At 37.9% G+C, this 25,530-nt stretch overlaps 1 protein-coding gene across 2 annotated transcripts in view; it reads left to right on the top strand.

Moving 5' to 3' along the window:
* The first annotated feature begins 4,286 nt into the window (after positions 1-4,286).
* Positions 4,287-25,530, top strand: part of LOC144662700 (E3 ubiquitin-protein ligase TRIP12-like) — a 54,803-nt gene continuing 33,559 nt past the window's right edge. The window contains exons 1-18 of one of the 2 annotated variants that reach the window (XM_078523561.1): positions 4,287-4,431; positions 4,532-4,593; positions 10,472-10,540; positions 10,788-10,859; positions 11,256-11,318; positions 13,941-14,342; positions 15,263-15,331; positions 15,736-15,767; positions 16,654-16,692; positions 17,182-17,265; positions 18,039-18,134; positions 18,441-18,523; positions 19,270-19,335; positions 19,632-19,667; positions 20,012-20,107; positions 20,674-20,766; positions 22,781-22,834; positions 23,826-23,933. In XM_078523561.1, the coding sequence (XP_078379687.1) occupies positions 4,544-4,593; positions 10,472-10,540; positions 10,788-10,859; positions 11,256-11,318; positions 13,941-14,342; positions 15,263-15,331; positions 15,736-15,767; positions 16,654-16,692; positions 17,182-17,265; positions 18,039-18,134; positions 18,441-18,523; positions 19,270-19,335; positions 19,632-19,667; positions 20,012-20,107; positions 20,674-20,766; positions 22,781-22,834; positions 23,826-23,933 (1,512 nt within the window). In that variant the 5' untranslated portion in view covers positions 4,287-4,431; positions 4,532-4,543. Of the gene's footprint in view, positions 4,432-4,531; positions 4,594-10,471; positions 10,541-10,787; positions 10,860-11,255; positions 11,319-13,937; positions 14,343-15,262; positions 15,332-15,735; positions 15,768-16,653; positions 16,693-17,181; positions 17,266-18,038; positions 18,135-18,440; positions 18,524-19,269; positions 19,336-19,631; positions 19,668-20,011; positions 20,108-20,673; positions 20,767-22,780; positions 22,835-23,825; positions 23,934-25,530 lie in introns of both variants that reach the window. The other variant, XM_078523560.1, reaches the window with a different exon arrangement.

Below are 25,530 nucleotides of genomic sequence, written 5' to 3'. Positions count from 1 at the left end.
TGCCCACCCCTCTAGAAAGCCAGCAATTTAACCCCTGACCCTGGGCTCCCTAGGGCTGCTAGCCCTACCACTCAACTACCCGGCACAACCTTCCAAGACGTTGCCCCCCCCTCAATTTTTTCTTGCGGGACTGGCTTGAAGGCCGACTAACGTCGGCCTTCAAGCACGGTTCGCGGAGTCCACCTTTTGTCAAATCTGTGTAGATTGTGACACAACATGGACCTGGAAAGGCCACAGGCGCAACCGGTCTGTGCCAGACTCTCGGTCCCCGGCTGGTTAGCAAGGCCTGCAGGCCTTTGGGACGTCCCGGTTATTTTACGCTGGCATAATCTAACTTGTTTCAACAAAAGGTGCCCGGCCGGCTGAGAAAGAGGCTTGAAATTCACCAACAGCCACCCTCCCTCCCCCTGAAGTCCCCTGGCTAGACCAGGATCAGGGAGGGCGAGCAGAGTGCCTAGTCCAGCCCGGTGACAGCCAAGCTGCTACAGGACTGCAGCTGCCTGACAGTCACAAGAAAATACTCATTAAAACACCATGACCTTGCTGTGTCTGGCTAGGTCTGGTGAAAATGACACAAAAGCACCACTATGCCCACCCCTCTAGAAAGCCAGCAATTTAATCTCTGACCCTGGGCTCCCTAGGGCTGCTAGCCCCACCACTCAGCTACCCGGCACAACCTTCCAAGACGTTGCCCCCCCCCCCTCAATTTTTCTTGCGGGACTGGTTGAAGGCCGACTAACGTCGGCTTTCAAGCACGGTTCGCGGAGTCCACCTTTTGTCAAATCTGTGTAGATGTATGTATGTATGTATGTATGTATGTATGTATGTATGTATGTATGTATGTATGTATGTATGTATGTATGTATGTATGTATGTATGTATGTATGTATGTATGTATGTATGTATGTATGTATGTATGTATGTATGTATGTATGATGATCAATTCTGGACTAGATTTCTATACTTTCTAAACTTCTTTTGTGAGTTTGGAATATATCGTAAAATTCATAAAATAAGACCAACCCACTCGGAAAAAAATGTATAACTCTTAATGAAAGATATAATTTTCCAGTTACTATGTAGCCTCCATTGTAGAACGTTTTTGTATACGGTTTTCTTGTATGCTAAAAAAATTCCAACACAGTATAAGACTATATTTTATCAAATTACTAAAAAGAGCTTGTGTCCCAAGAAAGGTCATTCTTAACTTCTATTGTACATGCATAAGACCAGTTCTAGAGTATTGCGCGCCGGCTTTTCACCATAGCCTTCCCGCTTACCTTAGCGACGATATAGAACGTGTACAGAAACGCGCGCTATTTATTATCGATCCACAAGCATCATATCAGGATATCCTATCAAGTTGCAATCTAAGCACCCTAAAGGAACGACGTTCTATCCTGTGCAAGAAACTCTTTAATAAGATTATGCTCGATAGTAGCCACAAATTACATAAGTACACAGTTCAGACGAATGTCCACTTTTGGAAATGTTTTGATCCGCAGATCAAAACAAACAGTTATCCAATCATTGCTCGAATTTGGAGTCACATGATGCGAGGTCTGTTGACATACCACAGGAAAATGTAAATATGTATAACCTCAGAAGTCAACGTCATTTTCAAGCATGTAAGGCTCGAACAAATCGTTTTAAACATAGTTTTTTTCCTTCTATGTCAAATTTTTAATATAGTTATAATAGATTTTAATAGTTGTATTTTTAATATAGTTATCATGAGTTATAATTGATTTTAATAGTTGTATTTTTAATAATTTATCTCTGTAAATTTTTACGCAATTCAGTTTTTATACTGTCATGTAAGAATATCAATAAACTATCTATCTATCTATCTATCTATCTAGCTCCCCCCCCCCCCAAAAAAAAAAACCCCACCTTAAAGGACGTAAAACAAATAAACATACGGACAGGGCTTATAGTCGGAATTCTACCATATTTCTCTTTGTTCTATTCATGCAGGTCATAGGTCCCGTGGAAATGGCTAATTATCCCCATGGCTCTCTCCCATTGGTGTAGCGGTGCAATATTAACCGTTCCCTTCAGCATGCACCTCAGTTCTAGGTCTTTCGACGGTAAAACATCACGACTACAGTTCAAATGTCGCGCCTCGCCCTCCCTCCCTTAGCGATCTGTGTTCGGTGCATCAACTTCCAGCGGAGCGTATATTCACAGTCCTGTGACTAAAATATCTTAAAATTGCGATCAAAAAGGTTAAAATAAGCCCCCCCCCCCTTAACGAAAAAAAAAAGCGCGCGTTGGATATGAGAAATTCAGCAAGCGCGATTCCTTTTTACTAAAAACACCTAAAGAATTGCAAGTGAGTAAGTACCGTATTTACTCGAATAAGCGCCGCCCCCCCCCCCTCGAAAAGCGCCGCATTTGGGACAGAAATGTTAATAAGCGCCGCTCCCGAATAAGCGCCGCAGTCCCGATGCGGGGCTTATTTGATGAACTTCATTGAACTAAAAATAGGCACTATAAACTATAAAGCAACTCTAAAACATTCTTGAACATTTCTTTTCATCAAGAGCGATGTTTTGCAGTTCAAAACGATTGTTTTACCGCTCGCCCATAACGGCCCATTAGTTTTTCTATTCAACATTCTTACAATACGTAGTTCTGTGAATATTGTGAACGCCGCAAACTTTGCCAGGGCAGCTAACGCCACTATAGTTGACGAATACTGAAAATCAAAAGACGCTCTTTACAATTACTGCTAAAGATAAAATTTTTTGTGCAGTCCCCCCTAAGCGCCGCGGCGTTTATTCGAGTAAATACGGTAATTGAGTGAGTGAGTGAGTAAGTAAGCAAGTATAGTTTTGTTTCTTTTTTTCGTTGTCTTTTATTTTACCTACTTCCTTTCCACCCTCACTGAGGTCAGATGTCGCCGGTAGATTTGGTTACCTGTTTACCATGTGGTAAACCACGTGATGAAGCAAGCACGAGCATCACGGTCTTTCAAATAAAAGCTTGATGCGAAATACACTGACAGTGATAACGAAATTGTACCGAAGGAATAATGACCCCTTTCAGTATTTGTGATTATGGGCCCGGACGCACTGGGCAAATTTTTGTTTATTTTGCGAAAAAATCTGTCACCAGTTCCGTTAGACAAGTGCGCCCGGTGATTTTTAGATCTACCAAATTTTGTCAAGCCTTACCAAACTTCAAAGGCGCCGTCGACCTGCCTCGGAGCAGGACAAATTTTTGTCAAGCGTTAAATCTGACAGATTCTTCAATTAACACGCCTTAATCTATAGGAAAACGTCAAACAAGTATTTTTTATCTCGCTTTTCAAGGCAGATTTCCGCCAAAATATTTTATTTTTTCTCGACAGTTCGACATGGAGGACGGCAAAGACTATAATGACAGTCGACTCCATACAACAACTATAATATATATATATGGCTCGCAAATCTTCTTTCCATTACACCTCCGGTATGGCACAATTTTCAAACCGCCCGAGTACAAGTACTGCTGCTGATCAAAATGAAAGCGCGGCGATTCAAGACAATTGAATTGTACTAAATGCGAAAAATACGGCTCTTATCGGCCGGATTAGCGAACGGAAAGTTATCGAAAGTCTACGGTTTTAACATGATTGACACTTTGTGGTTAACAAATAATTTGGAGTTTTCAAGTGCGTCCACGATTGCCAAATTCAAAATTTGGTAGAGACAAAATTTGTCGAGATTTTTGGTAGAGCCAAACAAATTTTGTCAGTCCAGTGCGTCCGGGCCCTATGTCAATCACAAACCGGCAAAGTTAGTTTCCAGCGCAGTTTCATGGCGTTCTGTTTCACGCAGGAGCCGATGTTTAGCGCTGCTCCATCCCTCCCACTCTTTCAGCTGCTAGCTTTCGCTTATCTTTCTTGACTTATTTACATTTCATTTCGATAGATGTTTTGACTCTCCACGAAGAAACAGTGGTTGAACTTCTACAAATCCAAAAATCAAATTGCCATACAACAGATCCCTAACGCGGAAGTACACTAGCCGCAGCCACCACGTGTTTCTCACTACGTTTTGAGCTTCGTGCTTTGTACTCTCATAAAGCTCAATAAAGGCAAACGGAGTCGCAGCAGTTACGCAGGCTTATTAGTTATAAGGACGTAAACTGTTATAATAAATGCATAAAGAAAGTGTCGTTCTCCTATGGAATTCTCTCGTGTCTCTCGTGTCTTAGAATTTTCGCGTGCTAAACTATCGAAAATGTCAGATGACACATTATGCCTCCGTAAACAAAGTGTTCTTTTACGGTGTGAGTGTACCGCTGATCAGAGGAGCTATCGCTGTTGTCATCTTTGCCTTGTCTTGTGTTTCATCAGGAAAGGTGAGAACGGAGTTTCTTTCGCGATTGAATACATCTTGGGCAACGGAAATCTATTCATAAAGAAGGAACACAAACAAACAGGTATCTAGTCTTTGAATATCCGTAATAATAGCGGTTTTCCCTTTCGCTTTCATGCTTTGCGTCGCCTTCGCTTTCTAATCTTTTCATCACGTCTTGTAAGGTTCTTACATGGATGGATGATTGCTCTGAACAAGAAGGACAAGGGGTAACCCGTACAAAAAGGTTAGCTTTATTTTATTGTAGTAGTAATAGTGAAGAAATAGAGTTTATTTTCAAAGTTTTTAAGTGATTTCGTGATTGGACTGAAGTTAAAACGGTGAAAACAGATGTATTCCTTACTTGGCTTTGAGCCCGCAATGGCTCTACGTTTGAAGAAAATTTCTCTGTAAAGAGAGTAGGTAAGGACAATAGCTGGCACGCTGGATCATAACACATTGCTCATGGAAAAGTTCTGAAGTACTCAAGTCAACACGACGTCTACCTTCCCTATAACAACATATCTAATACAGTTTCGTTTTCTCAGACAAGAACTGAGCGCTGCATATATGTTTACCCTGGACCTCTCAACAACGTGAGCTATAAGTTTACATTTACCGAACGTGGAATAATTAGTGTGTGGTGTGGTAATCATAATTATTAATCACTCTGATAAAAAAGCTGGAAAGGGGTTTCCTGTAAAGTATTTTCTATCAAGCACCATCTTTATATGAAATATGCTGATGTGGCAGTAACTCCTTTAGAAACATGATATGTATAGCACATTGAACTCTCACTGCCATTGTTTAGTACCTGCTGTGACAAACAAACAAAGATAGTGTAGCTTAAGGTTTAGTGATTAAACTGCAAATGACAAAGTGTTTAAAAATAACAAAGGTATTATACTTTCATAAAAGTCTATGGAACTTTGAGAACACAAGCTATATCAATATGTGAGTGTTTTTTCAATTGTTCTCAGATTACAAGAGTGTTTTATGACAGTGTAAAGCCCGGGCTACATCTACATCTACATCTACATTTAAAAGTCCATTGGGATATCACACTAAATGAGGATAAGAGTTGATGAAAGTTCAAACTCTCACTCTCGTTTGGCATGGAACTCTTATGCACTCTTATCCACTCTTGTGCGCTCTCATCAACTTTAAAGGGGTTTAAATTTTTCATGAGAGTCGATGAGAGTTTTCTCTCAATTGGCCCGAATTGATGATAGTCCGTTAGGGTTTGACAGACTTGTTCTCATTTGGCTTAAATTTATGATAGTTGATGATAATTTATGATAACTCTCACGAAGGTCAACTCTCATCAACTCTCTCTTCATTTGGCCTAGCCTTAAGACATGGCTCTGGTTTCTTTATTTCCTTTGTGATCAAGGTCTAAAGCTCACAAAACAACAAAACATGGCTTTCTATATATGTTAAATACTCAGATAAAACATGATATTTTAACCAATCAGAGCACACGCACAACCAAACCTACAAACTGTATATGTCTGAATTTATCAAAACCAGGTCAAGGAAATTTTCACCGTTTTAAGCGAAATCGCTGTAAACGCGTTTTTTCCTCGCCAGAAACTATCTCCAAACTTGATGATATAAAAACTAAAGGGAGTGTCAGTCTTTTTTTCTCTTCTCCTCTCTCTTCTTCACCTTGCAGCGCTGTATTTCTTTTTTTTCCTTTCTTGTGGCGTTTTAAGCCAATTCGCGCAGTAACGTACTTGTTCAAGAATACTGACGTCACTTTTCTTTGACCCGGTTTTGATAAATTCAGACATATGATTCAATAGTATGACCGAAGAGGCTAGTGAATGTTACACTGCAGCAGGGAAAGCCTGGATTTTGCACTAGATGCATAGAAAATGATTGATTGTAACTCGAGAAGCTCATTCTTGGCCTTTCCGGTCATACTATAGAATCAATTGATTCAATAGTATGACCGGAGAGGCTAGTGAATGTTACACTGCAGCAGGGAAAGCCTGGATTTCGCACTAGATGCATAGAAAATGATTGATTGTAACTCGAGAAGCTCATTCTTGGCCTTTCCGGTCATACTATAGAATCAATTGATTCAATAGTATGACCGGAGAGGCTAGTGAATGTTACACTGCAGCAGGGAAAGCCTGGATTTCGCACTAGATGCATAGAAAATGATTGATTGTAACTCGAGAAGCTCATTCTTCGCCTTTCCGGTCATACTATAGAATCATATGTCTGAATTTATCAAAACCAGGTCAAGGAAATTTTCACCGTTTTAAGCGAAATCGCTGTAAACGCGTTTTTTTCTCGCCAGAAACTATCTCCAAACTCGATGATATAAAAACTAAAGGGAGTGTCAGTCTTTTCTTCACCTTGCAGCGCTGTATTTCTTTTTTTTTTTGTCCTTTCTTGGGGCGTTTTAAGCCAATTCGCGCAGTAACGTACTTGTTCAAGAATACTGAAGTCACTTTTCTTTGACCCGGTTTTGATAAATTCAGACATGTATATCATATACCATAATAATCTCCCTCCCTGAATATAAGCCTTCCTCAAAAAAGTCCCCTCTACAAATCACAGATGAAAAATCTCTTTGATAGTAAGCTCTAAAAAAGTACCGGCTGCTTGCAAAAATCCCCACTTATATTGACTGGCTTTTCTGCTAAGCATTTTTTGCACAAGAAATTGCATTTTTTCTGGTATATTTCCTGGACTGATAGGGAACTATCTTCTGAATATTAGCAAGCAGTTTTGTGTCAGTTACAGTTGTAGATACTATGAAAATTGTGCATGCCCAGGTTCGCTTCACTCGCTGAAACACGTGGCTTTGGCACTTGCGGCATCGTGCCCTCTGCGCTCGTGGTATCACGCCTTTGGCGCTCAAAGAAAGAGATTCATGTTGCCCCCAAATAGAAAGCCTGCTTGCAGGCTAATTTGTCCTTTCGGTCTGTTGATAATGAAATAGGTCAGGACTTTGGGCAAACAGGTAAAGTATAGAAAAGAAAGAAGTATTACTTACACATTTTTAGTTTCAAAAACATGAAGGGATTACTAGTTAGTTATTTAACTGTAGCTCAAATGGTGGGAAATGCTTCTCATTATTGTGGTTTTCAGTGATATGCAAACTCTAAAATTACAATTCTCAACCAATGGATTATGCATTTTGCTGCTGTCAATCATCTTAGCGGGTCTCCCGGGAAACAAAAGTTCACTTCAATCAGGTCAAAAGGACACATCTGTTAGTTGTGATTGGAAGATTTTCAACCACTTTGTTTGTTTCTGTTTTTTATGTACTTTGTTGGTTGTTGCAAAAATTATGATTGACGGCAGCAAAAAACGTAATCATAAGTTGGATTATGATTTTCAGAGTTCACATATGACTGAAAACCACAATAAGTTCTTGAGTGTTAGAAAAGAAACCCAGACAACAGTTGAAAAGTACTTCGAAAAGCTAAAAGCTGGTTTTCGCTGTCTAACAACATAAGCACAAAGATAAGTACAGCAGAATCTTGATTTTTCAAACCCTTGGTTTTTCAAACTTCCTGATATCTCGAACCAAACCTTGTTTCCCTTGGATTTGCTTCCCTCAAACACTCTAATTTTACCCTTAATTTCTCACCCTTAGTTAACCGAAACTCCTGCAAATGGGAACTAATTTTGGCTGCCGTGGGAAAAATTGATCAACGATAAGTCAAACCTAAAAAAAAATAGAAATTACTGTGACTAAGCGTTGATGTAAGTTACATTTCTGCCCTAAAACAAAGGTACACTTCTGGACAAGTTGTGTTTTCTATTTTTATGTTATGTTCAGGTAAATTGAGAAGTCATGATTCACTGTACAGTTGTATGTTAAGCTAGTGAGCATGTTAGTACTAATATTGCCATAGCAACAATTAGAGAAAGTCATTCTTGTTATGTTGTCACAAGGAACAACCACAGGATACATGAAACATTTAGCATACTAGTTAGTAGTAATCACAGATTAGTGGAGTATGTTCTCGTCAATTTTGTGTTCCTTGAATGTGTCAAAAATTATTGAAAATACACATGATGGAATGGTGCAACAGCCGAATGTAAACAGTTTGATAGATTTACAGTGTGGCACACATCCTGACTACGGGATCCTGACACATGCCGTTGTACTAATCAGCTCAGTAAATCTGGCATGATTACTGCTGATATAAACAACTTGCTAGACTCTAAGAGCTCGACTTGTAGGCAAGTCATAGAAAAACTTGGTAAATTTCTTTTTTGGCACACTTCAGACGCCCTGCCAGGGTAAATTCTGACAAGCGATACGGCCCAAAAAGTAGCGATAGCACATAAAATAAAATTGCGACAAACGACAACCCTTTTGAAAAAACTTAAATTCCGACAAGGACAAGCAATTTTCCTTCAATTGAACTACGGACAGCGACAGGAAGTGCGATAGAACAGCAACATGGGGCATTTTTAAATTTAGACAAGCGTCATGCCGGATCCCCCCCCTCTGGCAGGGCCTCACTTCAGGTAGACAGGCTGTGACGTGGTCATGTTGCTTTTAAAATGACTGCTGATTACAATGGCCGATTGGGACACACATTAATTAGTGAATCAGTGATCATAAGAGTCATCGAAGGCGAGAAGGTTGACCATGAAACGATAATTTCCTGTTTGTGTATTCACCAGACGTCACACACACCTTGTAAGACTTTGATAAACCATTTTCAACATTACAACTAAATTAAAAAGAGAGTCAGTATAATTTACCAACAGTACATAGCACCAGTGAAGCGTTGATCGGTAAGTCAACCTAAGTATGCCATTAAATCGAGGATGATAACATGAAAGCGAGGCATTTATGAGCTAACTCCAAAATTCCCCCTGGTATATGTAGGACACCCACTATGTGCACAGGACACTACACCAAATTAGGAATGTGTTCTCCTTCGCCCAGGGACCGTGGAGAGGGAGGGGGCTAGGGGGGCTTTAGCCCCCCACTTTTTTCAAGTAACAAGTCAGAGAAAAATAATTATAATGAACTAAAAAACAAACTAAAAATTACCTTTCTGGACGCCATATTATCAGGAGCTCCTGCATATTATTGACTAAGTTTGCAAAGGACGAACGTAATGGCAGTAATTATGGCCAGAATGAACTCGCCTTCAACTTAGATACATAAAAAACAAGTAAACGAGGACAATTATAATCAAAAAATGGTAGGCTACTACAGGAGCATGCCCTTTATTAAAAAGGCCTTTAAAGGGCGAGTGGACTTCCCATGAAAAAGGCCTGTTTCATCACTGTTCAGTTTCAATCCAAACAAATGGGTTAAGTTTATAAGACAATATGGTTTGTTTTCGAGCTCATGCTAGGTAATTCATTTTGTAAGAATGAAAGTGAAATTGTCTTTTCTGTTTTCATTCGTTCTGGTAACATCTCGGTTGCTGGTACTTCAAAATGGCAAGAAAGGCTTGTGTCTTGATGTAAAGTTTATAGGGTCAGTGAGTAGTTGTATCGAACGTTTTGTGGAGCAACGTCTCCTTACTGCAACTTTTTGTCATTTTAAGCACTACTTTCCATAATATTTTCAATGTTCAATGTTGAAATTTTTAATTTCAAATGCATTTTCTGGTATCTTAGAGAAATTGAAATCCAAATTTTCTTGGGGAAGCATGCCCCCAGACCCCCCCCCCCCCCCCCCCCCCCTTCCCCCCCCCCCCCAACCTTCCTGCGCCGCCCTGCGCGAAGAAATAAGACATCAAATGCAAGAAAAATAAGGGTTATTGTTATTATGCTATAAATGCTTATGCTTACAGTCTTTGTATACCATGGTGATACTGTATATCTAATGAGGGTATCCTGTTCATCTTACATGAAGTGCTTGTGGTTATAATGCTAAAGGAATAGTGATTTCTACATTTAATCAAAGCCAACATAAGAAGAAGGAGTGTGTTTGTTGTTTTCTCGCTTGTGCAAATTTCTACATGTTTAATTTGGTGATGCTGTCCTCACCTGTTTATTGTTAGTGAAAAACAATCTTTAGAACTTAACTAGCCAATAAGTTTATATTAAACTATATTGCTGTTAACAAGGTATGTACATGTAAGTAATTTAATAAATTATACTAAGTTAATATATTCTTTTACATTCAGAAATAAACTACAAGGAAAAAGAAAGGGATCAGCAAATCAAAATTCTTCCAACGAGGTGGACAACAAAAGGTTAATGGAGGAGTTCTTTATGTTTAGCAATAATCCCGATTATTCAATGTTTTTATTTTACGTAAAGTGTAAGTAGTTTTCAGATCTACAGCATCTATTTACTGACTGTCTGCTTTTGTTGTGGTTTGATGTCAGTTGATATTTCAAAATCAAATCAAAGTGTTCACAGCTTTTAGTCTTGTGTGGTAACATACATACAATAATAAACTAAGGTTGTTTCAAGCTTGTCAATATTTGTTTTTAATAGATCTAAACCTAGCCAGCCTAGGCGATCATCTTCAACAAGCAAGAGCCAGCCTACTGTAAACTGTACATACAAGTAAGTCATACCGTTTTAAGGGATTTATAGACTACGCCTATAATTATTAGTTTACATTTTAATGCAAACAATGATTGATACTGAATGTTTAGTCTCTTAATGAGGATCCAGGTTATTGATTACGATGCTCTTCAAAATGACTCATTGCTTCTCTTATATACATTGTGCATTTAGCTCTCCCCTGTACACATACTCACTCACTTTTATAAAAAAGTTGTGATTTGTGTACTACCATAGATTTTTAGTTTTGAAGCTGTTGAACTTCAAGCTTCCTATAGGATGATGAAAGAATTCTTGATACCATTGAGTTCCATGTTAAATGACATTTTGGTTCAAACGTTTGAACTTGCATGATATTTCTCTGAAGGATTTTGATCTATTTTGTGTTTTGTTTAGTTTAAGATCTCGCAGTTCATCAGCAAGCCCTCGTTCCAGCACCAGTGATTGCACAATCCCCAGGTAAAGTGAGCTCTTTTCAGTCACTTCTGACTGTTGTTACCCTCATTTTCTGTATAATTCTGTTGCTGTCTCTTTTAGCCATGAATATCCATGTGTCACATGTAGTTCTACATGTAACTTTGATCATCATATACACTGCAAAATTCTGTGGTACTGATTTTATGTAGTTTGTAATTCAGATGAAGTTAAGCTTTATAGAAGCCTACAGTTGATAGTTCAAGTGAAGTACTGACACAAGGATAGAGCTGTAGAAATGGCAGTTAAATGCAAATGAAGCTATGACCACTATATAGACCTGCAGGAATATGCAGTTTTGACTGCATATTAATGAAACTTATTTTGTCAGTTTGGTCATCTCCTTTTTAACTGCGCTGCGCAGTTCTTGGTCTGCACGATTGCTCTGCACGATTTTTCGTTTTGTCGATGACCAGACCCAGACCTCCACTCGGTTGAGCTTGAAGTCACGCAATGTTTAGAAGCTACAAATCAGTAACAAATGGAAAAATTTTCTCTTTTTTGTCTTTATAAAGTATGTTTAGTGTGAACTATTCGATTTTGAAGCGTTTGGTTCATGGAAAATACTAAATTTCCACGCTTTCAAAGAGAAATATAATTTAGCGGGCCAGAATCTATGAATAAATACCATTACGTTGGTGAAAAAGAATGTGCCGACATGACAAGTTTTACTTTCGATCGGCCAGACCACGAGTCACGTAATTTTTCAAAGCTATCCAGCCACCTTTGAAATCTTTGCGAATCCTTTGGTCTTTACTTAAAAAAATTCAGTGCGAAGTATTTTAAAGCGTTTGAATCGAAGAAAGTACTAAAATTTGATGCTTTAAAAGAAAAATTCGCTTTAACGGGCGAGGATTTACATTTATTTACATTACGATTGTGTCCTGGAAAGTGCTGGCATTAGGAAATTTTTACTTCAATAAGGCACTGATCGGCAAGAATCACGCAATGCTCTGAAAGGTTTACTGAATCTGCTATAAACGGAAAAAACTAAACATGTTAAGTGTGAATTGTTTGACTTTTTAGTGTTATTTATTTTTGGAGCTGTGTAATCAAGGGGATTTCTGAAATCTGATGGAAAACCACTGAGACAAACATGCCCTGACTTGCAAGGGTTACATCATTGGTAAATTAATTCCCCGGGGAATTCCCATTCAGCAAAACACAGGTCTAGTGTTCTTCTCAAATTAGATTTAATTATTTGCTCCAATATTCCATTTTCGAAGCTGGTTATTCAATCTTTAAACAGTAATTCAATACAACACTGGATGCTGATTTAAAAGATTTTTTGTTTCACTGATCAGGATCGTGGAAATTAAATTTGGCCACCATAAGCATATAACAAAAAATAATATTTAATTTCGGATGGAAGTAGTCAACCATGAAATGTCACGCAAGGTGTTTTCTTACCATCTTGTTTGTCAGTCGCAACATTACCTTGGAAATGCTCATTAAGTCTCTAGTTTTCAGCAAGATGCTATATTGCTTGACTGTTTGGGCAAACACGTCATCCTCGAACATAAAAAAACTCCAGCATGTCCAAAACTTATGGTTGCAAAATTGTTACCAACTCAAGGAAGTACGACCACGTGACTCCACTTCTCCGTCAGCTAAACTGGGTGCCTTTAAAAGAACAACTAGCCTTTAGAGATTTAGTATTAATGTACAAATGTCTAAATAATTTAGCACCCAGTTATTTAAGCAACAAGTTTTGTAAAAGGTCTGATGTTCATGGACGAAAAACCCGCCAACACCAGAGCTTGCAAATTCCATTGTTCAGGACCGCAGCAGGCCAAAGAACATTTACATACAGAGCCGTAAACCTATGGAATAGCCTTGATATTGAAATCAAAAACGCTAACTCTCTGTACTCTTTTAAATCAAAGCTTAGGGATCATCTTCTTTTAAACTTTTAATCATTATTTTATTTAGTTTTCAATTTTATTTGTAAATATTAGTGTTAAGTAGATTTATTTTTTATTGTAAATAGTTTCTGAAAAGCCCTATGGGGAGATTACTATTAAAGTTCTTATCTTATCTTATCTTATCTTATCTTATCATTGTTCGACGCAGGTAAAGGGGATAAGGGGAGGGGGTGCATTTTTTGTTCCCCTCACATGGCTCCCCTAAAGTGCTCACGAGACCAGCGCAGTTGTAAGCTCTAAGAGCTCTTGTTAACTTATGTTTTCCCAGAAAGTTGTATTTGAGTAGTATTTGAGTTGTACTGTGTATAAATTATGTGTGCCACTAGTCTTGTAACATCCACTGAAGTTATTTTATGGGTTCTATTATGCTAGCACACCTGGGCCGGGTTGTTCGAAAGACGATTAACGCTAACCCAGGATTAAAAGATGATCAAGATTTTAATTTCTCTTGTTTTAAAGGGTTTCCCAAAGCTAATATTTTGTTAAGTTTGAGATTGGTCCATGTCAAAACTGTGGGACAAAACCTCAACGAAATTATATAAAATTGAAATCAAATTTCACGCTAATCCTGGATTAGCTTAATCATGCTTTGAACAACCGGGCCCTGTATTGTGTCTATTTACCGTACTTTGCAACACAGACATGTCCATTGTTTTTATTGTTCTTTTCTTTCCTAAAGTAGTAAGCCAGTCTCCCTCTCCCAAGAGAAGCAAGAAGCCAAAAGGAAACCTGTCACTGTGCCCTCATTTGCTTCAACTTTCACAAAGTCAAAGCAAACACAGCCGGCCTCATTATCAGCCATTGGTAATTTGGTGACTCCACAACTCTCCACACCTCATCTAAGCAGTTCGTCTTCATCAGCCATTGGTAACTTATCATCAACCTCCAAGTCTTCCTCCCGTGGAAGACGTGCTGCGTCAGCATCGTCACTCTCTGATAAGACTACGGCAGCAAATCAATCCACTTCTCAGACCACCTGTGCACCATCACGAAGTTGGAGAAGAAGTGACCCGCCTGAGCCTAGCACAGGCTTAAGGCGGTCACAGAGACTCAAAGAGACAACGGGATCCTGTGCTAGCAATAGGTAAACATATACATCAGGATGTTAACTATGCAACTTTTCATTCCTCAGGCTGGAATATGTTGCCTTGTTTTTTTGTTGTTGTACCAATCAGTCAGTGGATCATCAGCAACTTTACAAAGGATGATAAAAAATTAACCACTGTAACAAATTTGGAAAAGCTGATATTTCAAGCTTTAGTGTTTTGTTGGAGGAAAAAATGTAAATACTTAGACCCTTGAAACACAAGCATTTCCAACAACAGTGATGGTTAATTTCCCTGTATTAACTTCAGGTTGATAATCAACTTCTGTGTTTCTATTGCCTGTCAAAACAGCACAACAGTTTCATTGTTTACTGGAAGCTAATCACTTGTTCATTTTTGTCGGAGTGTACACTGTATTTATAATATAAACATCAGTGAAATACCAGGAAATCTTTCCCGCGAAAAAATCATATCTTCACACGTGAAAATAACATGTTATTTTCACATGTGAAGATATCGATTTCGAAAAATTTTCTGACAAGTTTGCCCTGTTTCAATGCTGAATGAGCCAAAGTAAATCGATATTAAGTCGAAACATCTTCGGATCTTCCTCTGCAATCTTCGGCAATCTTCTAATATCTTCGGAAATTTTCGGAAAAGTTCGGAAAATGTTCGGAAACATTCATACGACCTTCGGACAACATTTTGCAAATCTTCAGAAATCTTCGGAAAATGGGGGACTCAAAATTGTCAAAAAAATCGTAATTAGTAGGTTTATATAATAAACAGAATATTACATGGTTGCGCGAACGGGTGGGATATCGATTTGAACACGAGAAGATAAATTTCATATCTCCAAGCAACCATGTAATATCCTCTATATATTTCCTGCAGTACATGAACATATTGCTGTTGTTTGTGACACTAAGTAATATATAAGAAATATTTTTAATTTCAGTCGGCGTGGACCACAGGGGAAGAAGCAGTCGTGGACACGCCGACAGTCACCCAGTATGTCAGCTGACAAGTAAGTGGCACATTAAATACTCAAAAATTTCCAGCTCCACGGGTAGGGAACATACACATAACCATGATATCTTGTCATGGGGAAACTACATGAAACTTTTATTTGAATTACCATTTGTCACATCACTTACATTGTTTCTGTTAGTATGCCATTTACTATATATTTTTTTTAATGATGTTTATAAGCAACCAGAAAATGTGACAAAAAAATACAGCAGTATAGGGAAAAGAAAAAAGAAGTATAAATGGCTATTGTTTACAACAAAAAAGACACAAGATACACCCTATGAAATATGTAGATAAGGTTGTCAGGAGATCATGAATGATAAATCATGCAATGGTTACAGAGATGTTGTCATTTTTGAAACTCATACATAGCTAACATTGCAACTTTGTTTTTATCAGTGGACCTCAAGACCCTGGTTCTTCAGATGCAGGTAAATACTGAAATAACTCTTCCTGTTAGAAATTCAAACAATTTGCTGAACTTCATGAATGTTTTTGTTGGTATGTTGTAGTTCATTTTTGTTTTTGGTTAATTTTTTCTAGCTAAATTATTTTTTCTAACTATACATAGTTAAAACATTTTTGTGGTATCCAATTTAGCCTTTGCTTTTAATATAAATTCCATAAAATCCTAGTATGCTCTACAGCATCTGGTACTATTTGTTGTTAATTAAATGTAATGTTTTAAGCAAATGAAAGATCATCGCAGTAATGTACTCAACTTAAGCAGTTGAGAAAAGCAAGCATGAAAAAAATTCAGGCTCGAATGGGAATCGAACTCATGACCTCTGCGATACTAGTGCAGCGCTCTAACCAACTGAGCTATCAAGCCAACTGGGAGCTGGTCACTTGTGAGTTTGTAATATACCCGTGGTATATATTTGTACTGTGGATATACATTTTAAGCAAAAATTAATGAAAGATCATCGCAGTAATGTACTCAACTTAATATACCACAGGTATATTACGAACTCACAAGTGACCAGCTCCCAGTGGGCTTGATAGTTCAGTCGCAGTACAAATATACTACGGGTATATTACGAACTCACAAGTGATCAGCTCCCAGTTGGCTTGATAGCTCAGTTGGTTAGAGCGCTGCACTAGTATCGCAGAGGTCATGGGTTCGATACCCGTTCAAGCCTGAATTTTTTTCAGGCTTGCTTTTCTCAACTGCTTAAGTTGAGTACATTACTGCGATGATCTTTCATTTGACTAAAATGTATATTCGCAGTACAAATATATGAATTTCATATATTCATTTCATAAATGTAATGTATCTGGAATCAGAGACTGATAATTGTTGTTATTTCTTTTCAGCTCATGGTAGTGTTGAAGATTCTGTTCCTTCTGCTAGTGGTAAGGGACAAGCTCATTATTTTCTTGATACTTACAAGACTTAGTTCGGTAATGATTGTTTATTCGTTTGTCTCACGATAGAATCGCTTTGAGATGTTGATCGCAACGTTTCAACATCTCAAAGCGATTCTATTGTGAGACAAACAAATAAACGTTCATTACCTATCTTACACCACGATGAACAATATTCACATCTTAAATGACAAGACTTAGTTCTTTACTCTATTCTCCATACCCAATTCTTGCAAAAAACTACTTGTAGTTACTTTAAACAATCTGAGAAATTCTTTAGCTGATTACTATTTGGAAGACTTTGGGTAATCAGGTGGTGTGTGTTACTAGGACTTTTATCACACTTAAAACTATCCTTAAAGACCTCTGAGAAGACAAATATGTTTTTTGGAAATGGGGAAGGGTGAAGGAGGAGGGTACTGTAGTTTAAACATGAAGTGTAGTTTGCACTGCATGACAACAGCGTTTGCACTTCAGGTGAGGCCTCAAGAAGTGAACTGGAGGGTTCTGGCAGCCTTGAAGATATGGAGCTGAAAGATGGCGAGTTATCAAGATTACAAGGTCAGACCTCTTTGAATGGATACGTTGTCATTAACTCACCAGAGTAGATGTGACTACAACAGTAATTATTCTAATAATAAAAAACTAATCACCAAGGAGAAGGTGTCTTCTTGTCTTAAGCCCACCCAATGTCTTTTTGTGAGTGTTTTGTACCTCAAGTTGTACCTCAAGTCCGATATGATCATACTTCCAATCAGAACTTTCAAGGGTCGCTCATTTTCCAACCACTGGCCCATGGGAACGAAGACCCTGGGTACATGGTAGGTGTTTCACATACCCAGCAATGCTGCATTTTTTCCCTTTTGCTATGGAGTTTTGGTCATAATCATAGCATTGTAGCATTAAGTCGCTCAAGTTGATTCAGCGAAAGTCAGAATCAAACCGGGTATAAAACAGTACAGGTATGGTCAAGTCAATCAGAATGTGATATTTCACAAAAAGAGAGGAGAGATGAATAAACATATACCCAGTTATTATAACTAATACAAAGGTACACTGGCATGTACACTGTTTTACAGTACCCCTGGAATTTAAGTTATCACATTCTTGCCAGATGGGCAACCAATCATGGATCAGAACATACTGTAGATTTCAGAATTTCAGTGAGTAATACACTGTATATTCCGAAACTGCAGACCCAGTGATTCTCACGGGAAGCTAAATTAAATGACTGGTGGTGACTTATGTGCTATTAAATAAAAAATAAATGTGCATTTAAACACATGTATTTTTGTAATACCCTTATTTTCTCCTATTTATCAATTGAATCACAGCTCTTCTGGAGGCACGAGGTGTTCCTTCTCATCTGATTGGCTCACTAGGACCCCGTATGCATCAACTACTGCATCGAACAATAAGTTCCGGCTCAGGTAAATAACTCCGTTCAGGACAGTTCTGTAAGGGCCGATATAAATGATCAAACTTTGTTGCATGTGATTTTTGCAGCATGTGCTGTTCGTCTCGTAAAAATCATGTGCGACTTTCATCACATACCAACTTAGCATGTAGGTCAAGAATTTGCTCACATGCTAAGTTAACATAACAATCCCACAAGTTGAAAGTTAAAAGAAGCCATCTCCCCGTGACCAACTAATGTCCACAGCATTGCTTTCTTTGTGTTTGCTGTCACAAGCCTTCCATAGAGTAATGTTAAATGTGTTTTGTTGAATGTGCAGGTGGTAAAGTGCAACAGATGTTAACAGGGATCCAGTCGTCTGATGAGGGACAACAGCTTCAGTCTGTTATTGAAATGTGCCAGGTCAGTGCAGCTAAAACATGTAATGTTGTAATGTAGATCATTATATACATTACCGTAATAATTCGATTAAGCGCCCCTATTCCAATAAGCGCCCCCATTCTTATAAGCGCCCCTGTTCTTAAAAGTGCTCCTATTGTGGCTAACTGACCCCACTGAAGTCGTTAAAGTCGAAAAGATAAACTCATGAACATTCTAAAAAGAACAATGCTTGTAAAAGTAACTCAACTTTCAACAATTTGTTACTGTTACATGCACAGTTTATGTTATTACTAGTTATTTTAAAATATATTAAAGTTTTGCTTTGAACATTTGGTTGTTTTGCAAAAAAATAAATAAGCGCCCTGTCCCGAATAAGCGCCCTGTCTCGTATAAACGCCCTCCCTTAAGGTGCCAAAAGTAAATAAGTGCCCCAGGCGCTAATCATTAAGTTTTGAAAATGAACAAGTTAAATTTTGATGCATGCTACTTTTTTATCTGCTGACACTCGTCAACTATCAGAGTCAATCGAAACTGAGAGTGAGAATTTTAGCATAACCCACTGACTGATCTATTTAACACAAAATATGGCTAGAAATGATTTATTGAAGTTTTTTAAACGATAAAATTCAGGGAAAAACTGAGCGCGTGCCCCAAGAGCCGTGCTATGGTGACCACCCTACTTCTTAAAATGACTTTGCATTTATTTTATTTTCCTTTAACTTCCTTAATGTGCTAAATGTTATTGTTTTTGCTCTCTTTTTTTATAGTTCCTAGTCATGGGGAATGAAGAGAGCCTCGTTGGTTTTCCTGTGAAACAAGTTGTGCCAGCACTTGTGAGTAGACACAACTGGATGTAAACAGCTAGTAAAGTCAACAAGAATAAACCATGCATACTGTACATGTAAGCTTTAGTTCAAAACATTTTCATGGCCTGGGAAAGTCTGTGCAGGATTGGGCAGCTAATAACAAATCAACACCATGTCTTACCATGTGTTTACACAAGGCCACCAACAAGTTGAAACAGTTTCCTGTATTACACAATCAAACACTCAATCAATTAAGCAATCAATCAATCAATCAATCAGTCAAACAAATTGCATTTCATGAGTGACGGTTGTTTCTTCTGTAGGTAAACTTGCTTTCAATGGAACATAACTTTGATATGGTAAGTATAAAATGTAGTTTCCTCTGCCCTTCATTTATTTTACTGTTGGCACTTTGATTCACTACATTTTAAAAACAGTTGCGTACAGACAGCCTAATACTTGTGGCAGCCATTTATGAATTTGAAGTATATGTTGTAGTTCAATTTTACCCTTGGTAAAACATGATCTCATAATGAATATAAAACAAAGCAAAATACCAGATAATTTGTACCAAGGATAAAACCATATACACAGGTCACAAACCTATTTCATGATCAGACATTTCTCATGCATTGTTAAATGTAATGTCTTAATAAAGTCTTATGGGTAAGTTGGGTAAATACTTAATTTTATTTTCCTGTAGATGAATCATGGCTGCCGTGCCCTGACGTATCTGATGGAAGCTCTTCCCAGGTCAACAGCTGTAGTAGTGGAAGCAGTACCTGTGTTTATAGAAAAGGTAAACCTAGAGTTGTTCAGTGTCTTAGTCTTGTGGTTATGTATTGTTGTAGTATACAGTACCGCTCAAATGTAAGTTACCACCGTCTCGCGAGAAACGAGACTCGTCTCAAAAACATCCTCAAAAGCTGATTTACATACATGTAACATCTAGACCCATGGGTTATTCTAGTTTTGCCGGTTTTATTGTTGATGTGATGGACAAGTTGTTTGCTAGGTGTAGTTTCATGTAATTACTGACACTATTTTAAAAATAAAACTTAAGGTAAAAGCTGTTAAAATTGATTCTTAACGTTTTCGATCTGTTCGATCATCATCAGAGTGATGATTCATCACTCGGATGATGATCAAACAGATCGAAAACGTTAAGAATCAATTTTAACAGCTTTTACCTTAGGTTTTATTTTTAACCTTTTATCGCCGAAATGTATATATGACACTAGTTTGTTTATGTGTCTGTCCAAGTAAGTATTCTAGCTGTTAATAGTGTTCAGCAATGCATTGACAATAATATTTAATCTAGTTGATTTGTTGTTGCATGACTGATTTTGTTTTTAAACTGTATAGCTACAAGTTATACAGTGTATGGATGTCGCAGAGCAAGCACTGACGGCTTTAGCAATGTTGTCAAGAAGACATGGAAAAGCTATCTTGCAAGCTGTAAGAAATTTTTCTAACACTGTAAAATATTATCATGGAAGTTCTCAATGCTATATGAATCTATTTAAATAATATACTGATCAATACAATGTATCTTGACTGCATTTTCATTCGTGTGATAAAGAAAATTAAAGAACTTGGTCAATAGAAGAACGGCCCCTGGAATTTCTGGCTAATTTGAACATTATCAAAACAGCTCCAAATTGCGAATGCAGGTTTGTTTACATGTGCTAAACACTGTCCTGTGTTGCATTTGGCTGGTCTTTTCTTCGTTTTTCAGAAATAATGTATGCAAAAAAAGGCATTTTGCAAGCTTATGTTCTCCCAGTCAGCTAGCAGTCTGAGTTTTCCAACGCATCGCATGTACATCTTTCCCTGCAGGGTTTTTTAAGCATCTACGGAAGGCGAGAAACCATTTTACAAGCATGTCCTCGACTCGCTGCTGCCATGTTTCTTGTTGATTTGAGTAGAGTAGGACATGTTAGAGGCAGAAGAGTTTGAATTGAGCAAAATGGCGCCTTTGAAAGTAAAACATAGAAGTTTATAGTTTTAGCTCAAGTGCGGCTGCCAGGTGGTTGAAGGATATCATTAAGTCTGAATACCCGTAAGTTTACAGCATCGCTCGAAGAACTGAGGGATGTTTCTGCCTTTGTTTTGTACAACAGCGCTGTTTAGCGCTTCGGAAAAAACATTGCACAAACCAAGGTAGTTTTGAGCCTGGCCGCATAAAAAGCCTCAAACAAGAGGTTTCTTGCCGGGAACTTTGTCAACGCAAGTTTTGCAGGGTCCGCTTGGGTGCTGCCGCGACAAAGTTGCCGAGAAGTGACCTGGTTTTAGACTTTAAAAAAATTCTTTAGAGGTTTCGCAGGGGACATTCGCACGTAAAATTTTTTTCTGTGCCTCATTAAATATTCATCAATCCATAAATCAATCAATCAATCGATTCGTGCCTTAGTTTATCTTGTTTTAGCGGGATTTTGTAGATGTGTGATGATGTAAGGAGTGGAGATAGAAGTGAGAGCAAGCCGGCGGCATTTAACTGAAAGCAATCAGTCTTTACATTGTATTTCACTTTCACCTCAAATTACAGCTAACGGTAACAGATTAAAATAGTCTTGCCCGAAACGACAAAAAGCAGCTCACCGCAAGCAGACTGCAGTGAAAGCTAGCGCCAACAAACTGGCGTGAAAGCTTACTGCACGAAAAGTGCGATTTAAAGGTTAAGGCTGACTCTCATCCTAAATAATAATAATGGATTGATGTGTGGAGAGAATGAACTCAGAAAAAAATTCTGAGTTCACAGATGGGACTTAAACTTAGTTTAAACGCTAACCCTTTAGACCCTTATCCTTGGGTATAGCTTTTTAACCCTAAATTTAAAATGAAACCCAAGCATCAAACCTTAACCCTAACCCCAAGGGTTAGGGCTAGGCCTGTAATCCCAAGACTTTAGCTGGATTTATTGTTTTGAGGAACAAAAGGTTTCCTTTGTTTATCGTTTGTGTAAGAAAGTCCTAAAGACGCCGCCAGCAAAAAAAACCTTGTCTTTTTGCATGTGTTATTTTTCGAAAACGAACGAAAGACCAGCGAAATGAAAGACAGGGCAGTGTTAAGCACACGTAAACCAACCTGCATGCGCGATTTGGAGCTGTTTGGATAATGTTCGATTTAGCCAGAAATTCCAGGGGCCGTTCTTTCCCGCAGCTCTTCATTTGTTCTTCTGGATTTCATGCTTGGTCATTAACAACTTCAATTATAATTATTTTAATGAGAACACAATTTAATTCAGTTACTTCTGATTGTTAGCAGAAGTTCTCCAAATAATTTGAACAATCTCCACCAATAAACCTTGCTTGATGATCTTGGCAGTTGCAGAAGTTTGCCAGACAATGTTCCAAGATTTATTTTAAATTTTAAAGATCATTGAAAAAGCAACTTATTAAAATGACATAGTTACTGCAGCAGCCACTGACTACAATGACTGTGTAATTTGGTTTGCATTTTCTTGTCTCAGGGAGGAATGTCTGCTTGTCTTTTGTTCTTGGATTTCTTTTCAATATCTGCTCAGGTACAGTATGACTGGAGAGTCTCTTCTGTTTTCTGCACGTCACCTCTTTGTACATCGCCTTTAGAGAGTGCAGCAACACAAGTGAACAAGTTTATTGTAAAGTAACCAATTTAACATATGCGCCTACAGGGCTTTCACAAAGGGCCTGGGGTTGGGGTTTTTCTCCAGCTATTACAAGTTTCATAACTGCCTACATTAATTTTAGAAAAGAAAAAAAAAAACACTAACATCACCAGTAACATTTATTTTGTGGCCACATTTATTGTTTTTCTGCTTAAGGACAATAAAGATGGCAAGTGAAATTATTAAAATGAAATTACCGGTAATAGGAAGTGGAAACAACCAAAAGATAGTAAGTTTTGTATAGAGACCAATCAAACAACTGTATTTGAGCTGGTGATTGTGATTACAAATTGTGTTTTTGTTGTTCCAATAATTTTGAGTACTAAAGATCATTGCCCTGTATTGCATTGCGCATCCTTACTGCGCAGAATGTTATGTGTTACGTGTTGCGTGCATAAGCATGTGCACATAAACAATAATTATTTAATGGCAGCTTTTTTATATGTGGCTTAGTCCATGAGAGAAGTAAATTGTTGCATTCTCGTAAATGAGTATGGTAACCTATCAATTTTTTCTCATATTTTGGGTGTGGCGATCAAAAATTTTCTTTCTGTAAAATGAAAACAGATGAATTCCTATGTTTGAAAAATAAATTATCGCTAAAAAAGTGTACTTTGCCAGTACTCGCAGAGGAATTATAAAGGAATTATATGGAATCTACAAGGTCTTCCAGCCTGCTCCTAAACGAATATGGTGACCCCCTTTTTTATTTTAAAATTTAAGTTCCCTTGGTTAAAAATCTGTGTTCAGTTCTGTTTCAGGGTAATGACCTTAACTTTATTTGAGGGAAGTTCTGACATGTTTTAAGCTTTAACAATCTCTAAGATGACTTCATATTAACACACAATAATTCTGTATCTATTTTCAGAGGTCAGCACTGTCTGTGGCTGCTAACTGTTGTCACAGCATTGGTGTGGGTGACTTTCATCTTGTTGCAGATTCGATCCCGATCTTAAGTGGAAGATTGCAACATCAGGTATAGGTCTTTTGACATTATGTAATTTTGACATTATTATTATTAATAATGAGTTGCATTGACCCAATCTTAAGTTATACTGACACTGCTTGGTGAGAACTGTCTGTTGGCTCCCGCAAAAGTCTGCAGCGGTTGCAAAACTGTGCTGCCCGTATCATTCTTAAGCGTGACTCTTCTAGAGATACTTTTAATGTTTTAGGCCAGTGGGCTGACTTAGAAACAAACCGTAAAATACACAAATGTGTTTTAGTTTATAAATGTTTGCATAACTTAGTTCCTCAGTATTTAAGTAACTATTTCGTTAGAAACTACAATGTACATGGTTACAACACTTGAAGGAAGACCTCAATCTACCCAAACCCAAGCTTAGCCTTGGCAAGCGTACTTTTAGATTTTCTGGCACAGCCATTTTTAATTCACTACCTTATAAAATCCAACAAGCTGTATGGCCAAGTGCACGCTGTTGGTTAGCAAACACGTAACATCGTGTATTTAGTATCGTACATCGTGCATCCAAATAAAAAATCGTGTATAGTGCATCGTACACCGTGTGTGGCTAAAGAAAGTATCGTGTATAATGCATCAATGGTAAATAAAGGTGACGGGCCTACACGACTCCTACGTTCGTGACATTTGTAACCTTTGCCGTTTTATGTTGAGTTCGGTCTTTCGACCTTTTTTGCTTCTGACTTCTTTCTGAGGGTACTGTTATTATTTGGAGGCTTTATGTATTGAATAGAGCCGTAAGATTGTGGCCATTTAAGTGTGTAGAGGTCATTAGTCCGCGCTGCGTGGTTTCCGTTTGTAGAGTTGAATGACACCTCTAAATCTGTACTCTGCCACATGTTGTGCTAGTTCAGTTTGTTTTGGCTCAATTATATTTGCAAGATATGCTTTAGGCTCTCAAAATGTTCGCCCTGGAAGGACAAGATCTGAAATGATCCGTGAAAATGTAAACTACTTGCATTTTATTGACGCCGGGCCCGGCATTTTAATCAATACTGTTGCAAGATGTAAAATACACAATTTTGGCCTTCTTTTCGACTGAATATCTCAAACTGACACCTCAAAGGCCATTTTTTTTATTGGGATGGAAAGATCTAGTTGTTATTGTGCTGTGAGCAAAATCTTGTCTCTTGGGATAAAACGAAACTTGCATAAAATGTTATTGAAATCGGCACTTGACAACTGCCCACCAACAGCATGCACATGGCCGTATCACTCTCCTTTTTTAAAAATGTTGTCAAAGCCCACTTTATTCATAGCACCTAATTTATGATATTTAATTTTTTATACCAGTTCATGCTTGTAATTTGTTTTAGTTTTTAAACTCTTTTTATATTTATAACTATTTCAATTACTAAACATTAGCTTTTAACTCTATTTTAATAACTATTTTAAACTATTAGATATTTTATATTTTTAGAAATTGTATTTAGCAGGGCCCCTCTGGATACCAGCCACTGTGCTGAATGGGCCACCCTGCATACCTTATTATAAGAATATAACGAAGCATTCTAACAACGCGAACAAAATTTACGCGTTATGAAATTAACGCAAATTTAAGAAAAGTTCTGGTTAAATCCTTATAGTAAAA

The sequence above is a fragment of the Oculina patagonica genome, chromosome 8, assembly GCF_052425735.1.
Source record: "Oculina patagonica isolate OP01 chromosome 8, crgOcupat, whole genome shotgun sequence".
Lineage (NCBI taxonomy): Eukaryota > Metazoa > Cnidaria > Anthozoa > Scleractinia > Oculinidae > Oculina > Oculina patagonica.
Note: the sequence above shows the minus strand (reverse complement) of the source record. Positions and strands in the feature narration are given on the sequence as shown.